We start from the raw sequence: 21183 nt of genomic DNA on the forward strand, positions 1-21183 counted from the left end.
TCATAATATATACATGACGTCTTTTTAATTGGATTCAATATTTTGTATTTTATTTCATTTTGTGTTAAATTTCCACAATAATTTACCAGTCTCAATGGTTCTAGCAGTTCTCTTTCAATTGTTGTTTTCTTAATAGAATACACACATAATGCAATATTGAACTTTAATTTAGTTTTGTTGAAACATTTATTGGAATGTGCCGATAGTTTCGGATCAAAATTGTTCACTTTTTAATGCACTAAACCTGAAGGTGTTATTTGCAGTCTTTCATAAAATTTGTTTTTGAAAAATAAAAATATATCTGTATTTTTTTTTTTGAGTGACCACAAAACTATAAAATCATTGAACCAGGAACAACTGTCCCTCCCCAGTGGTGATAAACAGAAAAAGATGAATGGCTCCTACAGCAACATAAATACAATTCAATCTGGAGAATCTCACACAGAGAAAAGCTTCAGTTAGAAAGATTTTATTTGGATCAAAGTTCTTTGGCGCTCGGTCCTGGCAGAAGACCTGCATGCTGAGGATCACCACGAGCTGGATGGTCGGCTCAGGGCAAAGGTCAGGGTAGTCTTCCCTCTAGTCTGGATACTGGTGTGGAGCGGCATCTAGAGAGGAAGGAGCACAGACGGAGCAGGGAAGGTGTCAGACTGGATGAAGGTGGAGACGGGGAGGAGGTGGGTTGAAGGGCGGCTGAAGAGCGGGTGAACCTGAGGTCGCTTATGCTTTAGAGGGAACCCTTGCACGGTGATTGGCTGGATTGGAGTCGGGCTCCGGTGCTGGTTGGCTGCAGTGGGGACGTGGTGATTGGATGATGGTGATAAACTGGGTCGAGTCTCCCAGCTTGAATTTACGCTTTGGCTTCATTAGGAAAATTGTGAACGTCTTTTTCATGTTGGATTAATGTTCATTGAATCAGATTCAGGAAATTGCAATTTGAGCCTCAGTAATTAGTTGGTAAACACATTTTTGTATTGATTTTATAAAAGTTGACTTACCTCTGCAACTTTTCTTCCAAAGTTGTTTTTTTTTTCATGTGTTGTTTTTTGAGGAAGGACAAAGAAAATACTTGGTTATCAGCAGTTTATCACATGTCAGATGCTGCTATCTGGTAAGTGTTGGTTTATCAGTCTGAGACCAGATAACAGCTTATCATTTATATTACTCTTATTGAGGAAGCAAGGAGAAAAAATAGTCTTTATCACTCATCTATCTGCTCATGGCACGTTACTGGATTATAAGATGACCCAGTGATGTTAGAGGTGTTTTTTGTTGTTGTTGTTATTAATCACACATTAAAACATGAACCTTTCAGAAATGTCAGAGATATAGGATTCTCTTATCAACCATTTTCATTAAAGCTGCGTTTGAAATGAAAACAATGCGAGTTGGAAAACAGCTCACTTTTTAATTATTTATCTGGAACTATTTCAAAGAACTTGTTCTGATGTCAGCACTGGTTGACTATTTCCTGCACGAGTGTTTAATATGGACTTGTGCAGATAACTACATAACAAAGTCCATCTTGGTCAGCACGTGTAGCATTGTATTTTTTATAAATCATTAATACCTAAACTCTCCGTGAACCGAGGAATCTAGATGATTTATACCAGTCTATACAACTGAAGTGTATAGATGTTCAAATGTAGTGTCTTGAAAATTTATTAAAACCATATTTAAAAATGTATTTATTCAGGAAGCCATTGCAGTAGCAAAAGGAGTAATAAGATTCGATCAATTTTCTAGAGTTGATCTTGGAACATCAATACAGAGGAGTTGAGCTTCCTGCTTGATTTTTCTACTCACAGCTGTAAAGACACATTCCCTGTGATCAATTGTTTGTATTGAAATATCTCATTTTAACATTTAAGAAAAATCAGGAAGATCACCTTTGTTGGATTATATAGTGGAAAGAAATATATATTGATATTGGCATAACAGAAAATTTAAGCAATGAAAATATTTTGATGTCAATGTTTCTTTGCAAATAAAAATGTAATCATATTTTTTGCGATTCAAAGACGAGAGAACAGTAGGAGTTAAAAAGTGTTGTACCATCTAAAACAAGACCACAACTGCATGAAAATCTTTAGAAATTAAACTCTGGGTTTGTAAATGGCATGAAAGCATGACTTTTGTGTCAACGTTTGAAAATATTAGTAAATATTAAAATGAAGCAAAAAATAAACATTGTACTATCTTCTGTGAAGAATATTTCTCTGAAGATTTAAAGTGTCAGTAGAGTGCTAATTCTTATGTTTTATTTCAGAGACAAAAATAAAGACTGAATAATTAGGAGGGAGAAGATTTTTGCTCCATTTACTCATTAACTGATTGATGTTTAAGGAAACATTAACAAGGACTATAAGCCACAGAGGCCCTGTGGTAAAACTGTGTATCATCAATGTTTTACAAAGTGTAAAGATTTTTGTATCTTCTATAATCTCCTACATGAATTTCACACACAAAAAAAAAAAAAAATCTAAAAAGTTAAAAAAAAAACCAAACATCTGAGTTAAGTTATTGTCTGGATATTGTCCTCCTGAATGTTATTTCCTTGAAACTGTTTTTGTAAAAAGAAACGTAGAAAGTTTTTAAAACTCATGGTGATCGCTTACAATGATGTACCATATCTCCCAAGATACACATTTCAGAGGGCTGCAAAGTTGGTAGCACTGTTGCCTTGCAGCAAAAAGGTCTTGGGTTCAATTCCCAGTCCAGGGTCTTTCTGCATGGAGTTTGCATGGTCTCCCTGTCCATGTGTGTTTTGTCCCGGTCCTGTTTTTGGACTGTCAGGTTAATTGGCCTCTCAAATCCCCGAGGTATGTGTGTGCATGGTTGTCTGTCCTTTCTGTCTCTGTGTTGCCCTGTGACAGATTTGTGATCTGTCCAGGATGTCCCCCGCTTCTCGTCCTAAACATTCACTGGATATGGGCACTAGCACCTCCTGACCCCTGAGGGAAAGATGGAGAAATTTCAGATTAAATAGAAAAGTAAGTGCTTCGAGTATTTTGAGTCTTTAACTTTACAATGCAAATTTTCAAGTCTTACCACCTCCACGTTTTTCTAAAAAAAAAAAAAAAAAGGAAAAATAAAGTTAATCATTACTCAGTGATAATAAGTGGAATATTTAAGGCTTGAGTTGCCACACAACCCACAGACCTGACCCAGAGAAACATTATCTTAACATGTCATGCAACAAAAAAAAAGTTATGTACTTTTGTTTGATGTCCATTAATTGTTTAATATGTTTAGTTGTTTTTTCTTTATTAAGAAAATAATTTGTTAATTTAGATTTTTTTTTATTTTACAAACACCAGATAGTTTTTTTTTAGAACAAGTAACATGCTTGATACCAATAATACTGAATTTTTGTCTCGTAGTGAAACAAGTGGCTTTCTCAGCTTCCTTGCTGGCATCAGGTGGTGGACATACTGGACCATTTAACACACAAACACCTCTAGTCTTCAGACATGTTGTTACAAATATTGGAAATGCCTACAACCCAAACACAGGTACTCAAGTTTCTGCAGAACTTGATTCTCTTTATGATCCTGACATGCAGTTGGTTGATTGATCGATTCTTTATGCAGGTAAATGAACGAAAAATTTCCTTAAAAAGATTATTTTTATATTTTCTTCAGGTTTTTTCATTGCCCCGGTGAGAGGAGCCTATCACTTTGAGTTCCACTTACATGGAGGTGGACATGCATCACATGGGACAGCTGCTGTGTTGGTCAAGAATGGAAATCCTATTTTCATTGCATATGAACATCAACCTTCCTACTCTGTTAACCCATCTAATGGTGTCACATTGCTGCTAGAAACTGGAGATGTTGTGTTTTTGCGTCAGTGGCAAAACACAAGGATTTATGATAGCCAAAATCATCACACCACCTTCAGTGGCCACTTGGTTTTCACTGTGTGAGCAGAAAGCAGTTCAAATGTTATTTCTGCCTCAGAAGTGAATCATGGTATATATGATGTTTTCATAACTGGTTTCAATAATTTGTATTTTATTTCATTTTCTCTTAAATCAGATCAAAATTGTTAACTTTTAAATGGACAAAACCTGAAAGTGTTTTGTGTAGTCTTTAATAATTAAAATAAACAAACAAACAAAAAAAGAAAATATATGCATATGTTTTTTGAGCGACCAAAGAAATGAAGAGGTAAATTCAAACTTGAAGACTCTTTAGCCCCACCCTCATCATCCAAGTGGCGAGTCCCGCTAATCATCGACGACCTATCATCACTGGACCAAGCCATGTCACGGCCAATCACGCTGCAGTTGATAAGGATCCATGGTCTTCTGCTTTGCTGAACCCACCTCCAGCCCTTCTCCACCTCCACTGTCCTGGCTCTGCAGGCATACTTCATTCACCGACCTCCACCACCAGTATCGGGTCCCGGGGGATGACATTCCTATCAACATCGGGAATGCTCATCCGAGTTTATCGCAATCACAGCTCGATGTTCTTAGCCCGAGCGCCAAAGACTTAATTTATGCTGTCAAAAAACTTTTCTAATTGCTTTCTTTCTGTGTCTGAGGCTCTCCAGATAGAAGCTCATTGAACCAGGAACAATAGTTTTTTTTTCCAGTTTGTGTGTGTTTTTAATGTGGCAAAATACTTCAAGTAACTAAGTTTGTGGTTTAACCAGGGTACCTAGCTCCTGCACTAATGTCGTTAATGTTTGTGTGGAACTCTGAAACAATCAGTGTGACTCTTCTGACTTAAATGTGATAAATTAAAAAACTACCATACCTTTAGTACAGTACCAAAATATTCTATATAGCTGTTATTCATAGGGTGATTTCATATTAGAAGAGTTGACAGTGAATAGGTTTAGGATTAATATCTTGAGTTAGTTTGCATGAACCTAAAGCAATTGTCGTGGCTAAAATCCTTTATTTTAGGTTAGTGGATGCTAATGTTCCTGATCGGCGTTGGTTTTATGTGCACTCAATCAAGATTCGTTAAGCCAATCTTCATTTGACTCATAATCATAAAATCAATTATTTTCTGTACAATATCCATTGTCTTGCCATTTCCCTTTAGAACAGGAAAAATCAAACATAAATCCAAACCAAACTTAGTAGAAAACTGTTTGTTTCTTTCCATTAGCAACACCTGAACTGAATCACACTTGACCGTGAGTAACTCCATCCCCCTTCAGACAAACTCAGAACACTAAATGAAATACGCCCCCTAGTGGCGATAAACACAGGAAAAGATAAATAGCTCCTGCAGCAACATGATCACAATAAGAAAATTGTGAAAGTTATTTTCATGTTGTATAAATGTTCATAGAATCTGATTTCCAGAGGACATCATTGGTATTCAGGGAGATATTATGTGCCTCTTTAACTAAAGGTTGGCATGATATAGAGCCCTGTAGGAGACGTGGGGATTTTTTTTTTCTTTCGCGTTCTCTTGTTAAACTTTTGTGTTACTATGCAATAATGTACTGATTTGTTCATGCAGCATAATTGAATATTGTAAGCCTTTCTTACAGTGGCTGTGGTACTTTTTCTGTGATAATAGGATTTTGTGAGGTTTTTGCATGTATGTTAATATTTTGTTGTGAAATATCTGAAGGTTTATATCTTTTTCTTAAGTATAGAAATGCACCACCAACTTATGATATAAACAGAAATTTTCCATAAGTAGGAATGGAAGAAAAAATACATCTAAACTATTTGGACTATTTTTGAGTTATTATCACGAGGTAATAAGTAATTTGACAGATTTTATTGTGTCTCTTTTGTGTTGGTTGTCTAAAAAGATTAAAGGGCCGTTTCCATGTGCAGTTTCATCTCAGACATAAACATGCAATGAATAAATGTATATTCAATTAAATTAGTTCAGAAATAATTTCACTGAGGCTCTTTGAATTTGTATATATTTGAAATTATTGTTTGTGACTGTATACAAAATTGACAATTTCCCATGTCTCTTGCAGGGCTCAGTAGTACGGAATACAAAAAAACAAAACCTGAGATTAAAGATGGATGTAAATTTCTTGCTGGAAGATTAAGGAGGCATATTTATCTGGAGAATAAAAAACTGACATTAAATGTTGTTTCATAAAACATAGTATGTTTTAAATAAACATAAATGAACTATTTTCACTAATAATAAATCAATTAGTGATTTATTATTAGTCAATTACTGTTCCAGTTCTTTAGAACAGGAACAGTAAAAGTGTCATGATTGATGCTAATCATTTGACCCACATGCAGAAAACCCAAACTCTGTTTGGTTTTACCTCAAGACTTTAACTTTAACTTAACACATCAACTTTTATTCAAAGTTATACATTTTGTTGTTGTTGTTGTTGTTGTTGTTGTTGTTGTTGTTGTTGTTTTTCACATGTTAAATTTTGAGGAAGTGGGTGAAGAAAATAGTTATCAGTATTATATCACATGTCTGATGGTGCTTTCTGGTAAGTGTTGGTTCATCAGTCTGGGGCCAAATAAAAACTTATCATTTATGTTATTGAGGAAGCACCGCAATATGATTTGATAAATGATCTAGTGTTGATCAGGATTCTTGGATCAGCAATAAAGTGGAGTTGAGTTTCCTGCTAAATTTTTCTAACAGGAAAAATCTGTCAGAAATTTTTCCTGTAATCAATTATACATATTGAAATATCTCGTTTTAACATCTCAATGACTTAGAAACAAAAATCAGGAAGATCACTTCTGTTGGATTGTACAGTGGAAAGAAATACATATTAATATTGACATAACAGAGAATTGAAGCAATGAAAACATTTGGGTGTTGATGTTTTTTTGTAAAAAAAAAAGAAAATAATTCTGTTTTTCTTCAATCCAAATCAAAACAAAACTTGTGCGTCGGCCGGAATGATTGAAAATATTCTTCTCTACCAATAAAACAACCTGAGTGTTTTTAAGAACTTCTCTACAAGTTATTGTCGTAAACATAATTCAATTATATTTTGCTTTAGGTATTGCCCTTCAATATTATATACTTAAAACTATTTTTGAAAGAAGAAACCTGTAGAAAGTTTGAATAACTTTCATGGTGATCATTTACAATGATGTCTCATATTTCCCTTGATACAAATTTCAGATCAAAGAGTAACCAGAATAAAATAACTTTAAGTTTTATCACCTGCATGTTTTTCTAAAAAAAAGAAAAAAAAACAGTTAATCATTACTCAGTGATAATAAGTGGAATATTTAAGGCTTGAGTTGCCACACAATCACAGACCTGACCCAGAGAGACTGAAAGTAAAGATGGAGATGACAAGATATTTTCCTGCATTGTTTCTGATCTGCTCTCTCTCCATGGCTCAGCTCCAAGCTGCAGACGATAATGAAATTATTTCACATTTAAGGCAAACAGAATCACAGGCAGCAGATGCAGGGAATCTCTCTGACAATCAACAAACTTGTGCACAGGACATCAATGCAGTGCTGAGAGAGATGAGCTCCTCATTGGCTGGACTGAAGGTAGAGATGAGGTACCTACAGAGAGATTATGAAGGTAACACAAGTACAGCATTTGGAAAAGTTTCTTTGAAAGATATTTTAATGTTAACGTAGAAGATAAGATTATATTTCACTTTTGTCTCTTTATAACAGAAAAAACGAAAGAACTGGAGCTGCTGAAACAACTGTACCAAGGTATGTATCAAACTATAATTATTGAAAGTAATATATTAACTGATTTTATCTATTCATTGTCCTGGTAAAAAAGTTTAAATAACCATAGCAGTAGTGCCAAGGAACATGTTGAATTATAGAGGGAGATTTGCAGATGGACATATGATAAATATTAGTGATGGTAAAATGTTTGTTTTTATTATTGTATTTCCAGTTCAGGCAGCAGAGCTGATCAGTGTTAAAGCCCTGATAAACATCAGTGCAGCTCAAATGAAAGCTCTGAAGAACGAAGGAGAATGTTAAAAAATATTATTGAACACATCATGATATTATAGGAAACCCTTATGCTATAATTACCAAGGCTTACATTCTCTATAATAAACTAAATGTATTAAAATGTCCCTTTTTAACATATCAGTGACTAAGAAACTAAAATTGGGAAGATCGGGATTCCTGTGGACAAAGAACAGATTAATATGACTGAAATTATTTTTAAAAAGCCAAGCAATTTTTTTGAATGTGGTCATTGACCAGCAGGGATTTCAGGATGTTTTTATATTTCACCAGTCATGGTGCAATTAGCTAATAATCCTAGAGAGCTCTGATGTTTCATGTTTGATTTTTGAGGGTCATCCTTGTCACGAGATACAAAACCTGCATAATATTATAAAGACACACCCTGTAGAAATGAGGCAAATTATCTACAAGTCTTCATTTTTGATTAACTATATAGTGGGGGAAAATACACATTGGAGAAATGTAGCAGTGTAAATATTTGAATGTAAATGTTTCATTGCATTAACATTTTTTGGAAAAATAAATATATACATCTTTTTTTTTATCCACAGCTCAAACGAAAGAAGTGGAGGTGCAGAAAGAAGAGTTGGACAAACTGAAACAACAGCATCAAGGTATGGCAATGAAAAAAAACATAATGAAATTAATTCTATCAAAACATTACTTTTGTGTCAAATGCCATGCTTAAAAATATTGGCAAATATTAAACTAAAGAAAGATAACTAAATTTTTATTTGATAATAACACTTATAATAGTAATTGAAGTCTCATATTACCATTAATATGTCATATTACTGTTATAATACTTACAGAGCTGACAGTAAAGGATCTGCAAAGAAACTAAATGTCTCTTTTACACATACATAAAAGAAATTAATTTTACTTCCTGACTTCACAAACCAGGGAATATTCTTTTGTCTTACTTGCTTATTTTGGATAAATGTGAAATGAATTATGTAATTAATATAATAATCATGTATTGATAGTTATTCTTTCACTTTGTATGATTTCAGCTCATGCAGAGGAACTGCTGAGAGTTCAAACCAGGGCAAACGGCACTGAACAGCAGGTGGAGGCTTTGAGGACAGAAGGAGAAGGTTTGTGAATTCAGAAATGGAGCTAAGGCGTAAATTCAAGCTGGGAGACAGAACACAGCTGATCTACAAACAAAAATGATCCACTTCGATCACGTCACACCCCGCTGCGGCCAATCAGGATCGGCGCCCTTGCGCGTCCCAGCCAATCAACGTCAAGCCGGTCCATTCAAGAAGTCTAGCCTCCGGGGATCTGCCTGCTCGTCAGCTGTGCTTCGCCCACCTCCTCCCCATCTCACCTTCAGCCCGATGATCATTCTCCAGGCGCCCTACCGCTCCTCCATCCAAGGCTCCTCTCCATCACTAGTTTTCGGACCGGGGGGTAAGACTAGTGAGCTTCGCCGGACTCATCATCTTCCCCGGCGATCTACGCTCACTAGTCTTCCGCCGGTTCGAGCGCCAAAGATTTGTTCATTAAAATCTCCTAACTGCTTATTTTTTTCTGTGTGAGTTGATAAAGATTGAAATAAACTCACTATGACAACAATCTCATTTGTTAAAAAATTTACATTTGTTTAGAATAAAGAATGCATTGCTGTTGTAAAAAAATCTGGCAAAATATAAAATTTTGGATTTGTTTTTTTTTTTTTCATTCAAAAAGAATCGCTGTTCACTGTTCACTTGATAAATTCATAATGGATCCTAATATTTACTTTTGTTCTCACAGTGAAACGAGTGGCTTTCTCAGCCTCCTTGTTGGACTCAGGTGGTGGAGAGTTTGGTCCATTTAACACACACACAACTCTGGTCTTCAGACATGTTGTTTCAAACATTGGAAATGCCTACAACAAAAACACAGGTACCTGAGTTTACATAATGATGATGATGATGATGATTATTATTTATTTTATTGTTATTATTTTGCATTTCAGGTTTTTTCACAGCTCCAGTCAGAGGAGTCTACCACTTTGAGTTCTATATCTATGGACCTGGACATGCTTCATATCCTTCAGGTGCTGTGTTGACTAAGAATGGAGAACATATAGTTATTGCATATGAACATCAGCCTTCTGATGCTGCTAAATCTGCTAATGGTGTCACATTGCTGCTAGAGGTTGGAGATGTTGTATTTTTGCGTCAGTGGCAAAACTCAAGAATTTATGACAACCAAAATCGTCACACAACCTTCAGTGGTCCTCTGCTTTTCACCATGTGAGCAGCAAGCAGGGCTGATTTCAACCATCATCTCTACATGTCAGAACTGACTTTGAGCTACATTGGTGTGAAAAGTTATTTGCTTTTTTCTTGATGTTCTAATATTTTGCATGTTTGTTATAATTCAGTGATTCGTAACATCAGCTCAATTTAAATTAACTAAACACAAAGTGCAGTTTTGAAATAAGGATGTTTTTTCTGAAGGTAGGAAATAATCCTAACCCACCTCGTCCTGTGTGACAAAGTGATTAACCTGATTACTGCCACACCTGTTCTCAATTAAAACATCACATAAGAGCTTCCTGGAAAAGCAAAGTACACAAGCAGTTCCTCAAAACGTTGACTTCATTTTGAGATCCACCAAAATTCAGGAACAAATGAGAAAAAAAAACTGTGAGCCTGGAAATGCTTACAAAGCTCAAGAATTCATGATAACTAGAATAATCATGATACCTTCAGTGATCACCTTGTGAGCAACAAACAGTACAAATTTGTATATGTGTGTGTATGTATCACATACAATATCCTGATGCGATACAGAATATTTCTTATCTTCTATCACATAAATACAGGGTATTGTAGTTTCCCCCTGCATGATGAACATCAACACAAAGTCATTATTAAACTGAGCAAAAACCTTATTTTTAGCCATAAATCAATTCAAGAGTGAACTATTGGATATTTTGTCTTTGTGGTTTTTATCCTGGTCTAATTGTTTTGTACAGTTTTATACTGAATATTCTGTGAGCATTTGATGAATAATTGAATGGAATATTCTATATAAATGAAATTGTTTTTTCATTGAGTCATCACGCAGTGATCTGAACTTACATTATTAACATGGTAATATAGAAATATTGTCATATTATTGTCATAAATTGTTATTTCTCAGTAACACACACAAGCTGAGACCTTTGTTCTGGGAGTGATGTTGTGTCTTACACAAAACACATTCAGTTCAAAAAAGAAGTTCATCCATTGATCCCAGAGATAAAAGAGAAAATACGGCCAAGACTCAACAACAACACATCAACGTGGAACATGTGAATGTCACCGTATGTTAATGTTGGAAAATATGTGTGTGAAATTAGACTGAGAGAAGCTTCATTGGCTTTGTCCCTCTGACCGGTCTCTGAATTATGACTGGAATTAAATGGTCAATTTTGGAATTATTTAATATGTAAATTTACTTAGTTTTTTAAACATGTCTTACAGTCTTCACTTATGCATCCCATAGAGACGTATTATAGACATATTTCAAATTTCTCTTTGGCAGGTTTTTAATTTTCATTTCTGTTGAATTCTCATAATCAAAGTTTCTGTTTGTTCTTTTGTTTGTGTGATCAATCATTAACATCTTTACTTTACCAGGAGTTATAATAAACCTGGATCTATCTCTGTACTCTCTTTGTTGAACTGTAAGAGTTGACGCACATTTCAGTGATGATAGTGATAAAACTTTTATTTGTTCTTTTATATAACAAATCATCAACAGCTTTTTTTTCTCAGCAATAAACTTAGATCTATGTCTGTAATTTTTGTTGAAAGCTGTTCTTGAACTTTGTGTTGACCCACATGTCAGTAATCTGGTTACTTTGTCACTAAATATTTTATGAGAAAATCTCAAAAAACTGAACAAAGTTTATCATGTACAACAGATACAGTTTTCATTCTAACTAGTGTTAGTCCTAATTGTCTAAAACCTGAGATTCAAAATGGTAAACTTCATTTCTGATTAGTTTCACTTAGTTTGAAACAAACTGTTCAGTCAAATGAAATATTTTCAAAATACCATATTTTAATAACTTGTTTTAACAGTTATTGACTCATTTCTACCAGTATTTTATGACCTCTAATATATTATCACATATTGTCACAATGTTCTAAAATTGATTTCAAAACCTTTATCTGACAATCAGCCGTTTGACCAGAAAATACATCACAATGTAAAGAGAACTGTGACTTAAATAATAAATCTGATTTTTGTGCAAAAAGGTTAACCTTTCAATTTCCTCATTCATAATTACGAGGGAGAAGATTTTTGCTCCATTTACTCATTAACTGATTGACGTTTAAGGAAACATTAATAAGGACTATAAGTCACAGTGGCCCTGTGGTAAAACTGTGTATCATCAATATTTTCCAAATTGTAAAGATTTTTGTATATTCTATAATCTCCTACATGAATTTCAGATATATATATATATATATATATATATATATATATATATATAGATATATAGATATATATATCTATATATATATCTATATATATATATATATATATATATATATATATGTTTTTTTTTAAAAAAAAAAAAACATTTGAGTTAAGATATTGTCTGGATATTGTCCTCCAGAATATTATTTCCTTGAAACTGTTTTTGTAAAAAGAAACGTAGAAAGTTTTTAAAACTCTCATGGTGATCGCTTACAATGATGTACCATATCTCCCAAGATACACATTTCAGAGGGCTGCAAAGTTGGTAGCACTGTTGCCTTGGAGCAAAAAGGTCCTGGGTTCAATTCCCAGTCCAGGGTCTTTCTGCATGGAGTTTGCATGGTCTCGCTGTCCATGTGTTTTTGTCCCGGTCCTGTTTTTAGACTGTCACTTTAATTGGCCTCTAAAATTCCAGAGGTGTGTGTGTGCATGGTTGTTTGTCCTTTCTGTCTCTGTGTTGTCCTGTGACAGATTTGTGATCTGTCCAGGATGTCCCCCGCTTCTCGTCCTAAACATTCACTGGATATGGGCACTAGCACCTCCTGACCCCTCGAGGGAAAGATGGAGAAATTTCAGATAAAATAGAAAAGTAAGTGCTTTGAGTATTTTGAGTCTTTAACTTTACTTGGCAAATTTTCAAGTCTTATCACCTCCACGTGATAAGACTTGCTTTCTCTCCATGGCTCAGCTCCAAGCTGCAGACGATAATGAAATTATTTCACATTTAAGGCAAAATGAATCACAGGCAGCAGATGCAGGAATCTCTCAGACAATCAACAAACTTGTGCACAGGACATCAATGCAGTGCTGAGAGAGATGAGCGCCTCATTGACTGGACTGAAGGTTGGTATGGAGTACCTACAGAGAGATAATGAAGGTATTAACCAGAAGTCACTGCTTTATGAAACTGAAGGGTTTATATTCAAATAGTCACATTTCAATGTTTTTTTTATTTTACTCCTGCAACAGCCAAGACAAAAGAACTGGACTTGCTAAAACAACAGTACCAAGGTATTTATAAGACAACAAATAAAACCCTGATGTTTTGATAAAAGACAACATTTATCACAAAAAAGACTTTATATTGACAAAAATCAATTATCTGTTTATTTTTACTACTTTAGAGCAAGTGACAAAAGTGATAAATCTGGAGCAGCAGCACCAAGGTATTTATAAGACAACAAATAAAATCCTCATATAAAAAGACATAATTTAGCAAAAGAAGGACATTATACTAACTACTATAAATTATCTGTTTATTTTTACTACTTTAGAGCAAGTGACAAAAGTGATAAATCTGGAGCAGCAGCACCAAGGTATTTATAACTTTCCTGTAACAATAAATTATTTTATGTGATAAATGACACAATAAGACGATTTGTTTTAAAATGTTTAGAAGCACAAAAAGCTGATTTATTTAAACAAAAAGTAGAAAAGTTATCTAACATTGAAGCTATCAGAAATCAATCTTATTAAGGCTCCATACACACAAAAACTTCACAAGAAACATGTACACAATTTTAAAAACAAATCGTAAGCAGGTTTTAGAAATGCTTCTGCTGTTGAGGACTGTAATTACTGTGGGAATGAATGTTTTATTTTTATTATTTTCTTTCCTGGACAGCAGGATTGATGGGAGGAGAGTGAATGAGTGATGCAAGGGATGAAAAACATTAATATAGATGAGACAATAGTGTTTTTAATGAATCAATTATCTTGCTGCCTTGATATGTGATGTGTCAGAATTTGGTTTTCTCTTTGCTTGTGGTAAAGTTGTATTATGTGACATTGAAAGTAGTAATTAAACATTATTAAAATAATTTTACTATTCCTTTTCACACAGCACAGTAACGTCAAGATTATAAACTGCTGTGAATTTGTGATATCAAACTATTACTGTGAAAAATGACAGGATATTTAATTTTATTTGACATTTCATGTTTGTTATAATCAATTTTCAGCTCAGATAGGAGAACTGATCAGCGTTAAAGCCAGAACAAACAACACTGAGAACCAAGTGGAGGATCTGAAGAGAGAAAGAGAAGGTTTGGAAACTCAACAGTATTTACACAGAAACATTATCTTAACATGTCATGCAACAAAAATAAAGTTATGTACTTTTGTTTGATGTCCATTAATTGTTTAATATGTTTAGTTTTTTTTTTTTAAATTAAGACAGTAGTTTGTTAGTTTTGATTTGTTTAATTTTACAAACACCAGATAGTTTTTTTTTAGAACAAGTAACATGCTTGATACCAATAATACTGAATTTTTGTCTCGTAGTGAAACAAGTGGCTTTCTCAGCTTCCTTGCTGGCATCAGGTTCTGGATATATTGGACCATTTAACACACAAACACCTCTAGTCTTCAGACATGTTGTTACAAATATTGGAAATGCCTACAACCCAAACACAGGTACTCAAGTTTCTGCAGAACTTGATTTTCTTTATGATCCTGACATGCAGTTGGTTGATTGATCGATTCTTTATGTAGATATACGGATGAAAAAAGTTCAATAGAAACATTATTTTTATATTTTCTTCAGGTTTTTTCATTGCCCCGGTGAGAGGAGCCTATCACTTTGAGTTCCACTTACATGGAGGTGGACATGCATCACATCCGACAGCTGCTGTGCTGGTCAAGAATGGAAATCCTATTTTCATTGCATATGAACATCAACCTTCCTACTCTGTTAACCCATCTAATGGTGTCACATTGCTGTTAAAAACTGGAGATGTTGTGTTTTTTGCGTCAGTGGCAAAACACAAGGTTTATGATGACCATAATCGTCCTACCACCTTCAGTGGACACTTGCTTTTCACTGTGTGAGCAGAAAAGCAGTCCAAATGTTATTTCTGCCTCAGAAGTTAATCATGATATATATGATGTTTTTATAACTGGAATCAATCATTTGTATTTTATTTCATTTTGTATTAAATTTCACAATAATTTACCAGCCACAATGGTTCTAGCAGTTCTTCTTTGTTCTTTTCTTAATAGAATACACACAAAATGCAACATTGAACTTTAATTTAGTTTTGTTGAAACATTTACTGAAATGTGTCGTTTGTTTCAGATCAAAATTGTTCACTTTTTAATGGACTAAACCTAAAGGTGGTATTTGCTTTCTTTCATAAAATTTGTTTTTCAAAAATAAAAAATATCTGTTTTTTTATTTATTTTTTGAGTGACCACAAAACTATAAAATCATTGAACCAGGAACAACTGTCCCTCCTGTTGAAATAGAATTTTAAAGTAGCACAATAGTACATAAGTTTACTTTTAGGTTAAGATAAACTTAGATACAAATCCAAACTAAGACAACTGGTGACTCTGAACGTATATAAATTCTTAAGGAGGATTCGACAGAAAACACAGGCCTAGACTCCTTAAATCTCTTTAGACAGAGTCTGTCTGTCAGACAATTAACAAATTCCTTAGCGTGGTTCAAAAGTTCACTAGGATCTTAAAACTTTTTCTAAATAATTTTATCTATATTAGAATTAACTATATTTCTTTAAGTATGTTTTGAATTAGTTACTTATTAGATCCAAACTTATAGTCATTATTTAGCATTACATTTTGTGCAAGTTTGTTTAAAAATACAAACTGGTTACTTGTTGAAGCATTTTGAGGCAGAGATAATGCTGCAGACCCACGCTATAAATCAGATCACCTAAAGGCGGCTGGTACGAGAAGAGCTGTTGGGTCTCAGAGGTAATAAAATTAACATTTAAGACAGCCCACACAAAGGAAAAACACACCTCCTAATGCATATATTTAAATGAGGAGAATACACATTCTTATAAAATGGTTTGTTTCACAGCAGAAGTCCGAATCTCTTTGTGCTGAGTGAGAGATTTCCAAAATGCATTTTGTTTATTTCTGTTTCCTTTCAACTCATGCAGGTAATTCTATGTTTGTCATGTGTTGGACTTCTTGATAATCCAGGTGTAATGCTGTTGTAACAATCTGCATTGCATTGAATTTTTTGGATAAAACTCTCGATATCTGAAGTCTGACGTCGTATGATTGGTCTTTCTCCCTCCACACGAACACAGACACAAGAACCTAGGACAGAGGAATAAATTAACGAGCTAAATCAAGTTATTCCTCTTTTTAATTCTTAACACTCCCCAGTGGTGATAAACAGAAAAAGATGAATGGTTCCTACAGCAACATAAATACAATTCAATCTGGAGAAAAGCTTCACTTAGAAAGATTTTATTTGGATCCAACTTCTTTAATTTAACTTTGTTGAAACATTTACTGCAATGTGGTATTTGTTTCAGAACAAAATTGTTAACTTTTAAATTGACAAAACCTGAAAGTATTTTGTGTAGTCTTTAATATATCTTTTTTTAATACAAATATATGCATATGTTTTTTGAGCGACCAAAGAAAGAGAAGCTCATTGAATCAGGAACAAATGGAGCCAAGGCAAAAATTCAAGCTGGGAGACTCGAACCAGCTCACACTCATCTCTCATCACCACGTCATACCGCTGCCAATGAGGTCCGGAGCAACACACCGCTTCAAGCCAATCGTCATCCAGGAATGTCTTCAAATGTCAAGCTACCACGGGATCGACCTGCTCGTCGATGCGCACGACCCACCTCTGCCCCCTCATCTCCACCTCTGACCTGACGGTTGTCCTCCAGGATCCTTCCGCACCCAACTCCACCACCCGTTTTCATTCCCGGGGGAAGACTGTCCGAGCTCGACCGAGCTGATGTCCGGCCCGCGATGATCCGCGATTCACAGTCTTCAGCCGGGCCCGAGCGCCAAAGAATTTGTATCATTAAATCTTCTAACTGCTATTTTCTTCTCTCCGTGAGTCTCTCCAGATTGAATTGTTTTGTTTGTTTTTTTGTTGTTGTTGTTTTTTTTTCAGTTTCTGTGTGTTTTTAATGTGGCAAAATACTTCAAGTAAAATTACCCATATTTTAAAGTCATGCTAACTAAGTTTGTGGTTTAACCAGGGTACCTAGCTCCTGCACTAATGTCGTTAATGTTTGTGTGGAACTCTGAAACAATCAGTGTGACTCTTCTGACTTAAATGTGATAAATTAAAAAACTACCATACCTTTAGTACAGTACCAAAATATTCTATATAGCTGTTATTCATAGGGTGATTTCATATTAGAAGAGTTGACAGTGAATAGGTTTAGGATTAATATTGTTATCGGGGCCCGCGGACGGATTGTGAAGGTGCAGGATAAAAACAACTCCAGGAGGAGATAATGTTGATCTTCCTTTAATGGAGATAACAGAACAGGAACACAGCCGGGTGGTTTATGTGCTCTAACGCCGATGCAGACGAACTTCACACGTCCACACCAGTCAGCGAGCAACAACACACAAAAACAAAGTTCCCTCGACAAAACCCTCCCCCTGGAACACACAACCGCTGCATGCAGAGTTCCGCTAACGAAATAAATGCACAGTAACGCACTTCCTCAGATCAGCCTAGCAAGTACGGGAAATAATACTGGCATAAGGGGAAACACACAAGCACTACACTATCTTGAGTTAGTTTGCATGAACCTAAAGCAATTGTCGTGGCTAAAATCCTTTATTTTAGGTTAGTGGATGCTAATGTTCCTGATCGGCGTTGGTTTTATGTGCACTCAATCGAGATTCGTTAAGCCAATCTTCTTTTTGACTCATAATCATAAAATCAATTATTTTCTGTACAATATCCATTGTCTTGCCATTTCCCTTTAGAACAGGAAAAATCAAACATAAATCCAAACCAACCCTAGTAGAAAATCTGTCAGAAATTTTTCCTGTAATCAATTATACATATTGTAATATCTCGTTTTAACATCTCAATGACTTAGAAACAAAAATCAGGAAGATCATCTTTGTTGGATTATACAGTGGAAAGAAATACATATTAATATGTGTGAATTCATATTAACACCTGAATTAAACCACGCTCAGCGAAGCTGTAACGAAGTGCTCTTCGCTGAGTGAGTTTTTAGCTGCAGATGTCAGGCTCACTTTCCATTCGAGCTACGTGACTAATGTCGACAGTAAGCTAACGTTTTCGCTCGACATTGATGGACTCGTGGTGGAGCTCCAGCGTGCAACAGCGCTTGTAGCGCCATTCCATTACCTGCTGCTCCCACGTATTCAGGCCCACATGCTGCATCTTCCTGAAAAAGCATGTGGACCTCACACAGTGTACCCCAGTTGGCCTCAAAGTGTTGAGGAACAGCTGTGGGTACACTATAGCCCATGTTGATGGTGGATATCACCTATCCATCATTTTCACCCCGGTCTCCCTGTCAGACCCTGACACACGGCTCCTGAAGAAGAGCTTGTTTGACATTTACACTTGTGAAATGTTCAGCACAATTGTATATAATCTCCAGAAGCTTCTTCAGGCGGCAAAAGGCAGGGACAAAATTCGGCCCACCCTCCTCAAACAAATTTCGACCAACGCCAGTAAATATCACGTCCTCAGAAGGGACATGTTTTACATCCTTTCTGTCTTGGACAAGGCCATTGAAAACATGGAAGTCAGCCACCTCCTGAAGCCCGCTCTATCTGACGGCGTTCGGGCAGAAGGAGGAGGAGTCTCTGGATCTGACCGACATTGTTGTTCCTGAAAGTGTTGCCAGCCTGTCAGTCCACACGGCCTGTAACATCCACTCCACTGATCCTGACACTCACCTGTTCTCCAGGTTCGGGCTCCAGGAATTGGTAGGTCCTCGTGGATCTCTTTACTCCATCTTGGGGATCCACGAGGCCACCAATTTCCAAACGAACCTGGACCATCTGGAGATGAGCCTCAAGCCCGAGCTCCTGAACATTTTCAGCGCTGAGGGGAAGCTGAACTTCGTTCAACTGTACGTCAACTCTCCTCACGTGCATGTCCGCATGCCATACAGACATCCAGTCAGTGGTGCACTGGTGACATGCGGGCTGTCTCATCCGCAGTTCCAGCGTGCACTTGTCTCGCGTGCATGGCAGTATGTGGGTCATATGGAGGATCTTGCACGCAAGATAGACATGCAGCTGGGACTGCGGATAGAGCACATGAGGAGATTTGAAACTGGGGAGATACCAGCAGAAATTGAGCCTGTGGAGTCGTTTTATATAAATGCTCTTCACATGCTCTTTACTGACAACGCCCTGGTGGTCCCTTTCAAGGACACAGGGGTAGACAATGGGTTGTCATCAACCCTCCAAAGGGTGCTGTGCCAGTTTTGTAAGGAGCTGCACAGCATCCTGGAAGAAAACATAGGAGTAGCCAGATATGACCCGAGCTGGAGGTCATTTCAACTCAAGCTGGCGTTGGAGGAGCTGTTCTACGGACATCCTCTGGCCATGAGGACTTCCAGCTGAGTGTGAGCCTGGGGACCAACACAGTGAACCCCAAAAGCCTCACCCACACCCGAGGCTTCATCGGCTTGGCTCCACACACAGCTGGAAGTGCTGGCGATGTCCCGCCCCCCCTACACCACTGGACGTGAAATGACCTCCAGACTAAGAGGCTGGAACACATCTCTCCAGTCTGTCAGGCTCTGGATGCTATTCCAGCTCTCTTGGGGCTCGGGTCATTTCAGCTACTCCTATGTGATGTCTTCCGGAGGAATGATGACATCCCCATTGCTGCCCTGAAAGGGGAGAGACCACCAGGTCGTCTCACTGCGAGTATCGACCTAGAGCAGATTTGCGAGAATCTGAGTGTCAAGAACTGCTTCCCGGCACCGCTGACTTTCGGAAGGGCTCGTGAGCTCATGGTGGGACAGGATGTCAACGTGAAGAAGTGTTTGATGGAGGGCTTTGTAGCCGAAAAGCTGCGTTTCTTCCTGCACGTCAAGTTCCGTGATGTGCGGGGAGGACGCAAGCTATTTTGGAACTGTAAAGATTATGTGTTGCTGGAGTTGGAGGGCTACGACATGCAGCTCTCAAAGGTCACCACAGTGACGCTGCAAGTTTGTGCTGAGGTCGAGCGCTGTTCCCTCAGCTACTCCAGGAATCTCGACAAGTACCGTGACCATGGAATGGTCTGGCTGGACGCGGTACTTCGTCGGATTCCATCGAGAGTAAAAGGGAAGCTCCATCTCAACGTGGTGACCTTTGTGAGCTGCATAGCCATGATAATGAATGGCGACTACGTGGACTACACCCACCTCCGCTCACTTCTTGAAGACATCTCTCCGCATGTCACCCAAGAAATCCTTCAGAGTTGGCACATCCTCTCCCAGTTCAACTTACCCAAAGTGTTCAACTTCCTGGTCTGGAAGTTGAAGGAAGATATTCCGTTCCGGGTGCAAGTACCCGTAAAACCCAGGCCTATGGTAAAAGCACCAGAGGAGAGAGTGGAGGAACAGCCGTTCGAGGACGTGCAGGCAATCGAGGACCAGGACGAGATTCAACCCATGGAGAGATCTAAACCTCGGACATTACCTGCTGGTTCTTGGAAAGCATGGAGTGCTGAAGAGCTGGCAAACATAAATTTGGATAGAGCAGTTTCTTTGCTGGAGGCATACGAAATGTATGTAAGAAAGTGTCACGAGCAGGACATTCCTGTCAGAACCCGAAATGCATTCAAAGTCAAAAGATCCCGGCTTATCAACCTCGAGTAGGTTGTCATATTTTCTACATAAGTTTTGTTCAATAAGTGTTAGTGTGTTTACAGACTTGATAGATAGGGTTTCATTAGTGTGTTTTTTTGTATACATATACATATTAATATGTATTAAATACATATTAATAAATATTAATATGTATTTCTTTCCACTGTATAAAGTTGAAGCAATTGAAGC

The 21183-nt window shown here is 36.7% G+C and overlaps 2 protein-coding genes across 2 annotated transcripts; both read left to right on the forward strand.

The window, feature by feature from the left end:
• Positions 1-7252: 7252 nt before the first annotated feature.
• On the forward strand, positions 7253-10545 carry LOC129372442 (uncharacterized). Its single transcript, XM_055049768.1, has 6 exons — positions 7253-7514; positions 7613-7654; positions 8482-8544; positions 8944-9027; positions 9692-9823; positions 9897-10545. The coding sequence occupies exons 1-6, from the start codon at positions 7265-7267 to the stop codon at positions 10178-10180; spliced, it is 855 nt and encodes a 284-aa protein (XP_054905743.1). The 5' UTR covers positions 7253-7264; the 3' UTR covers positions 10181-10545.
• Positions 10546-13150: 2605 nt separating this feature from the next.
• LOC129372560 (complement C1q tumor necrosis factor-related protein 3-like) lies at positions 13151-15229 on the forward strand. The gene is made up of 6 exons (XM_055049970.1): positions 13151-13277; positions 13370-13411; positions 13525-13566; positions 14362-14445; positions 14684-14815; positions 14946-15229. Exons 1-6 carry the CDS (start codon positions 13217-13219, stop codon positions 15227-15229), a joined length of 645 nt encoding a protein of 214 aa, XP_054905945.1. The 5' UTR covers positions 13151-13216.
• Positions 15230-21183: the final 5954 nt, after the last annotated feature.

The sequence above is a fragment of the Poeciliopsis prolifica genome, unplaced genomic scaffold (assembly GCF_027474105.1).
Source record: "Poeciliopsis prolifica strain line A6 unplaced genomic scaffold, Auburn_PproV2 SCAFFOLD029, whole genome shotgun sequence".
In the NCBI taxonomy this organism is placed as follows: domain Eukaryota; kingdom Metazoa; phylum Chordata; class Actinopteri; order Cyprinodontiformes; family Poeciliidae; genus Poeciliopsis; species Poeciliopsis prolifica.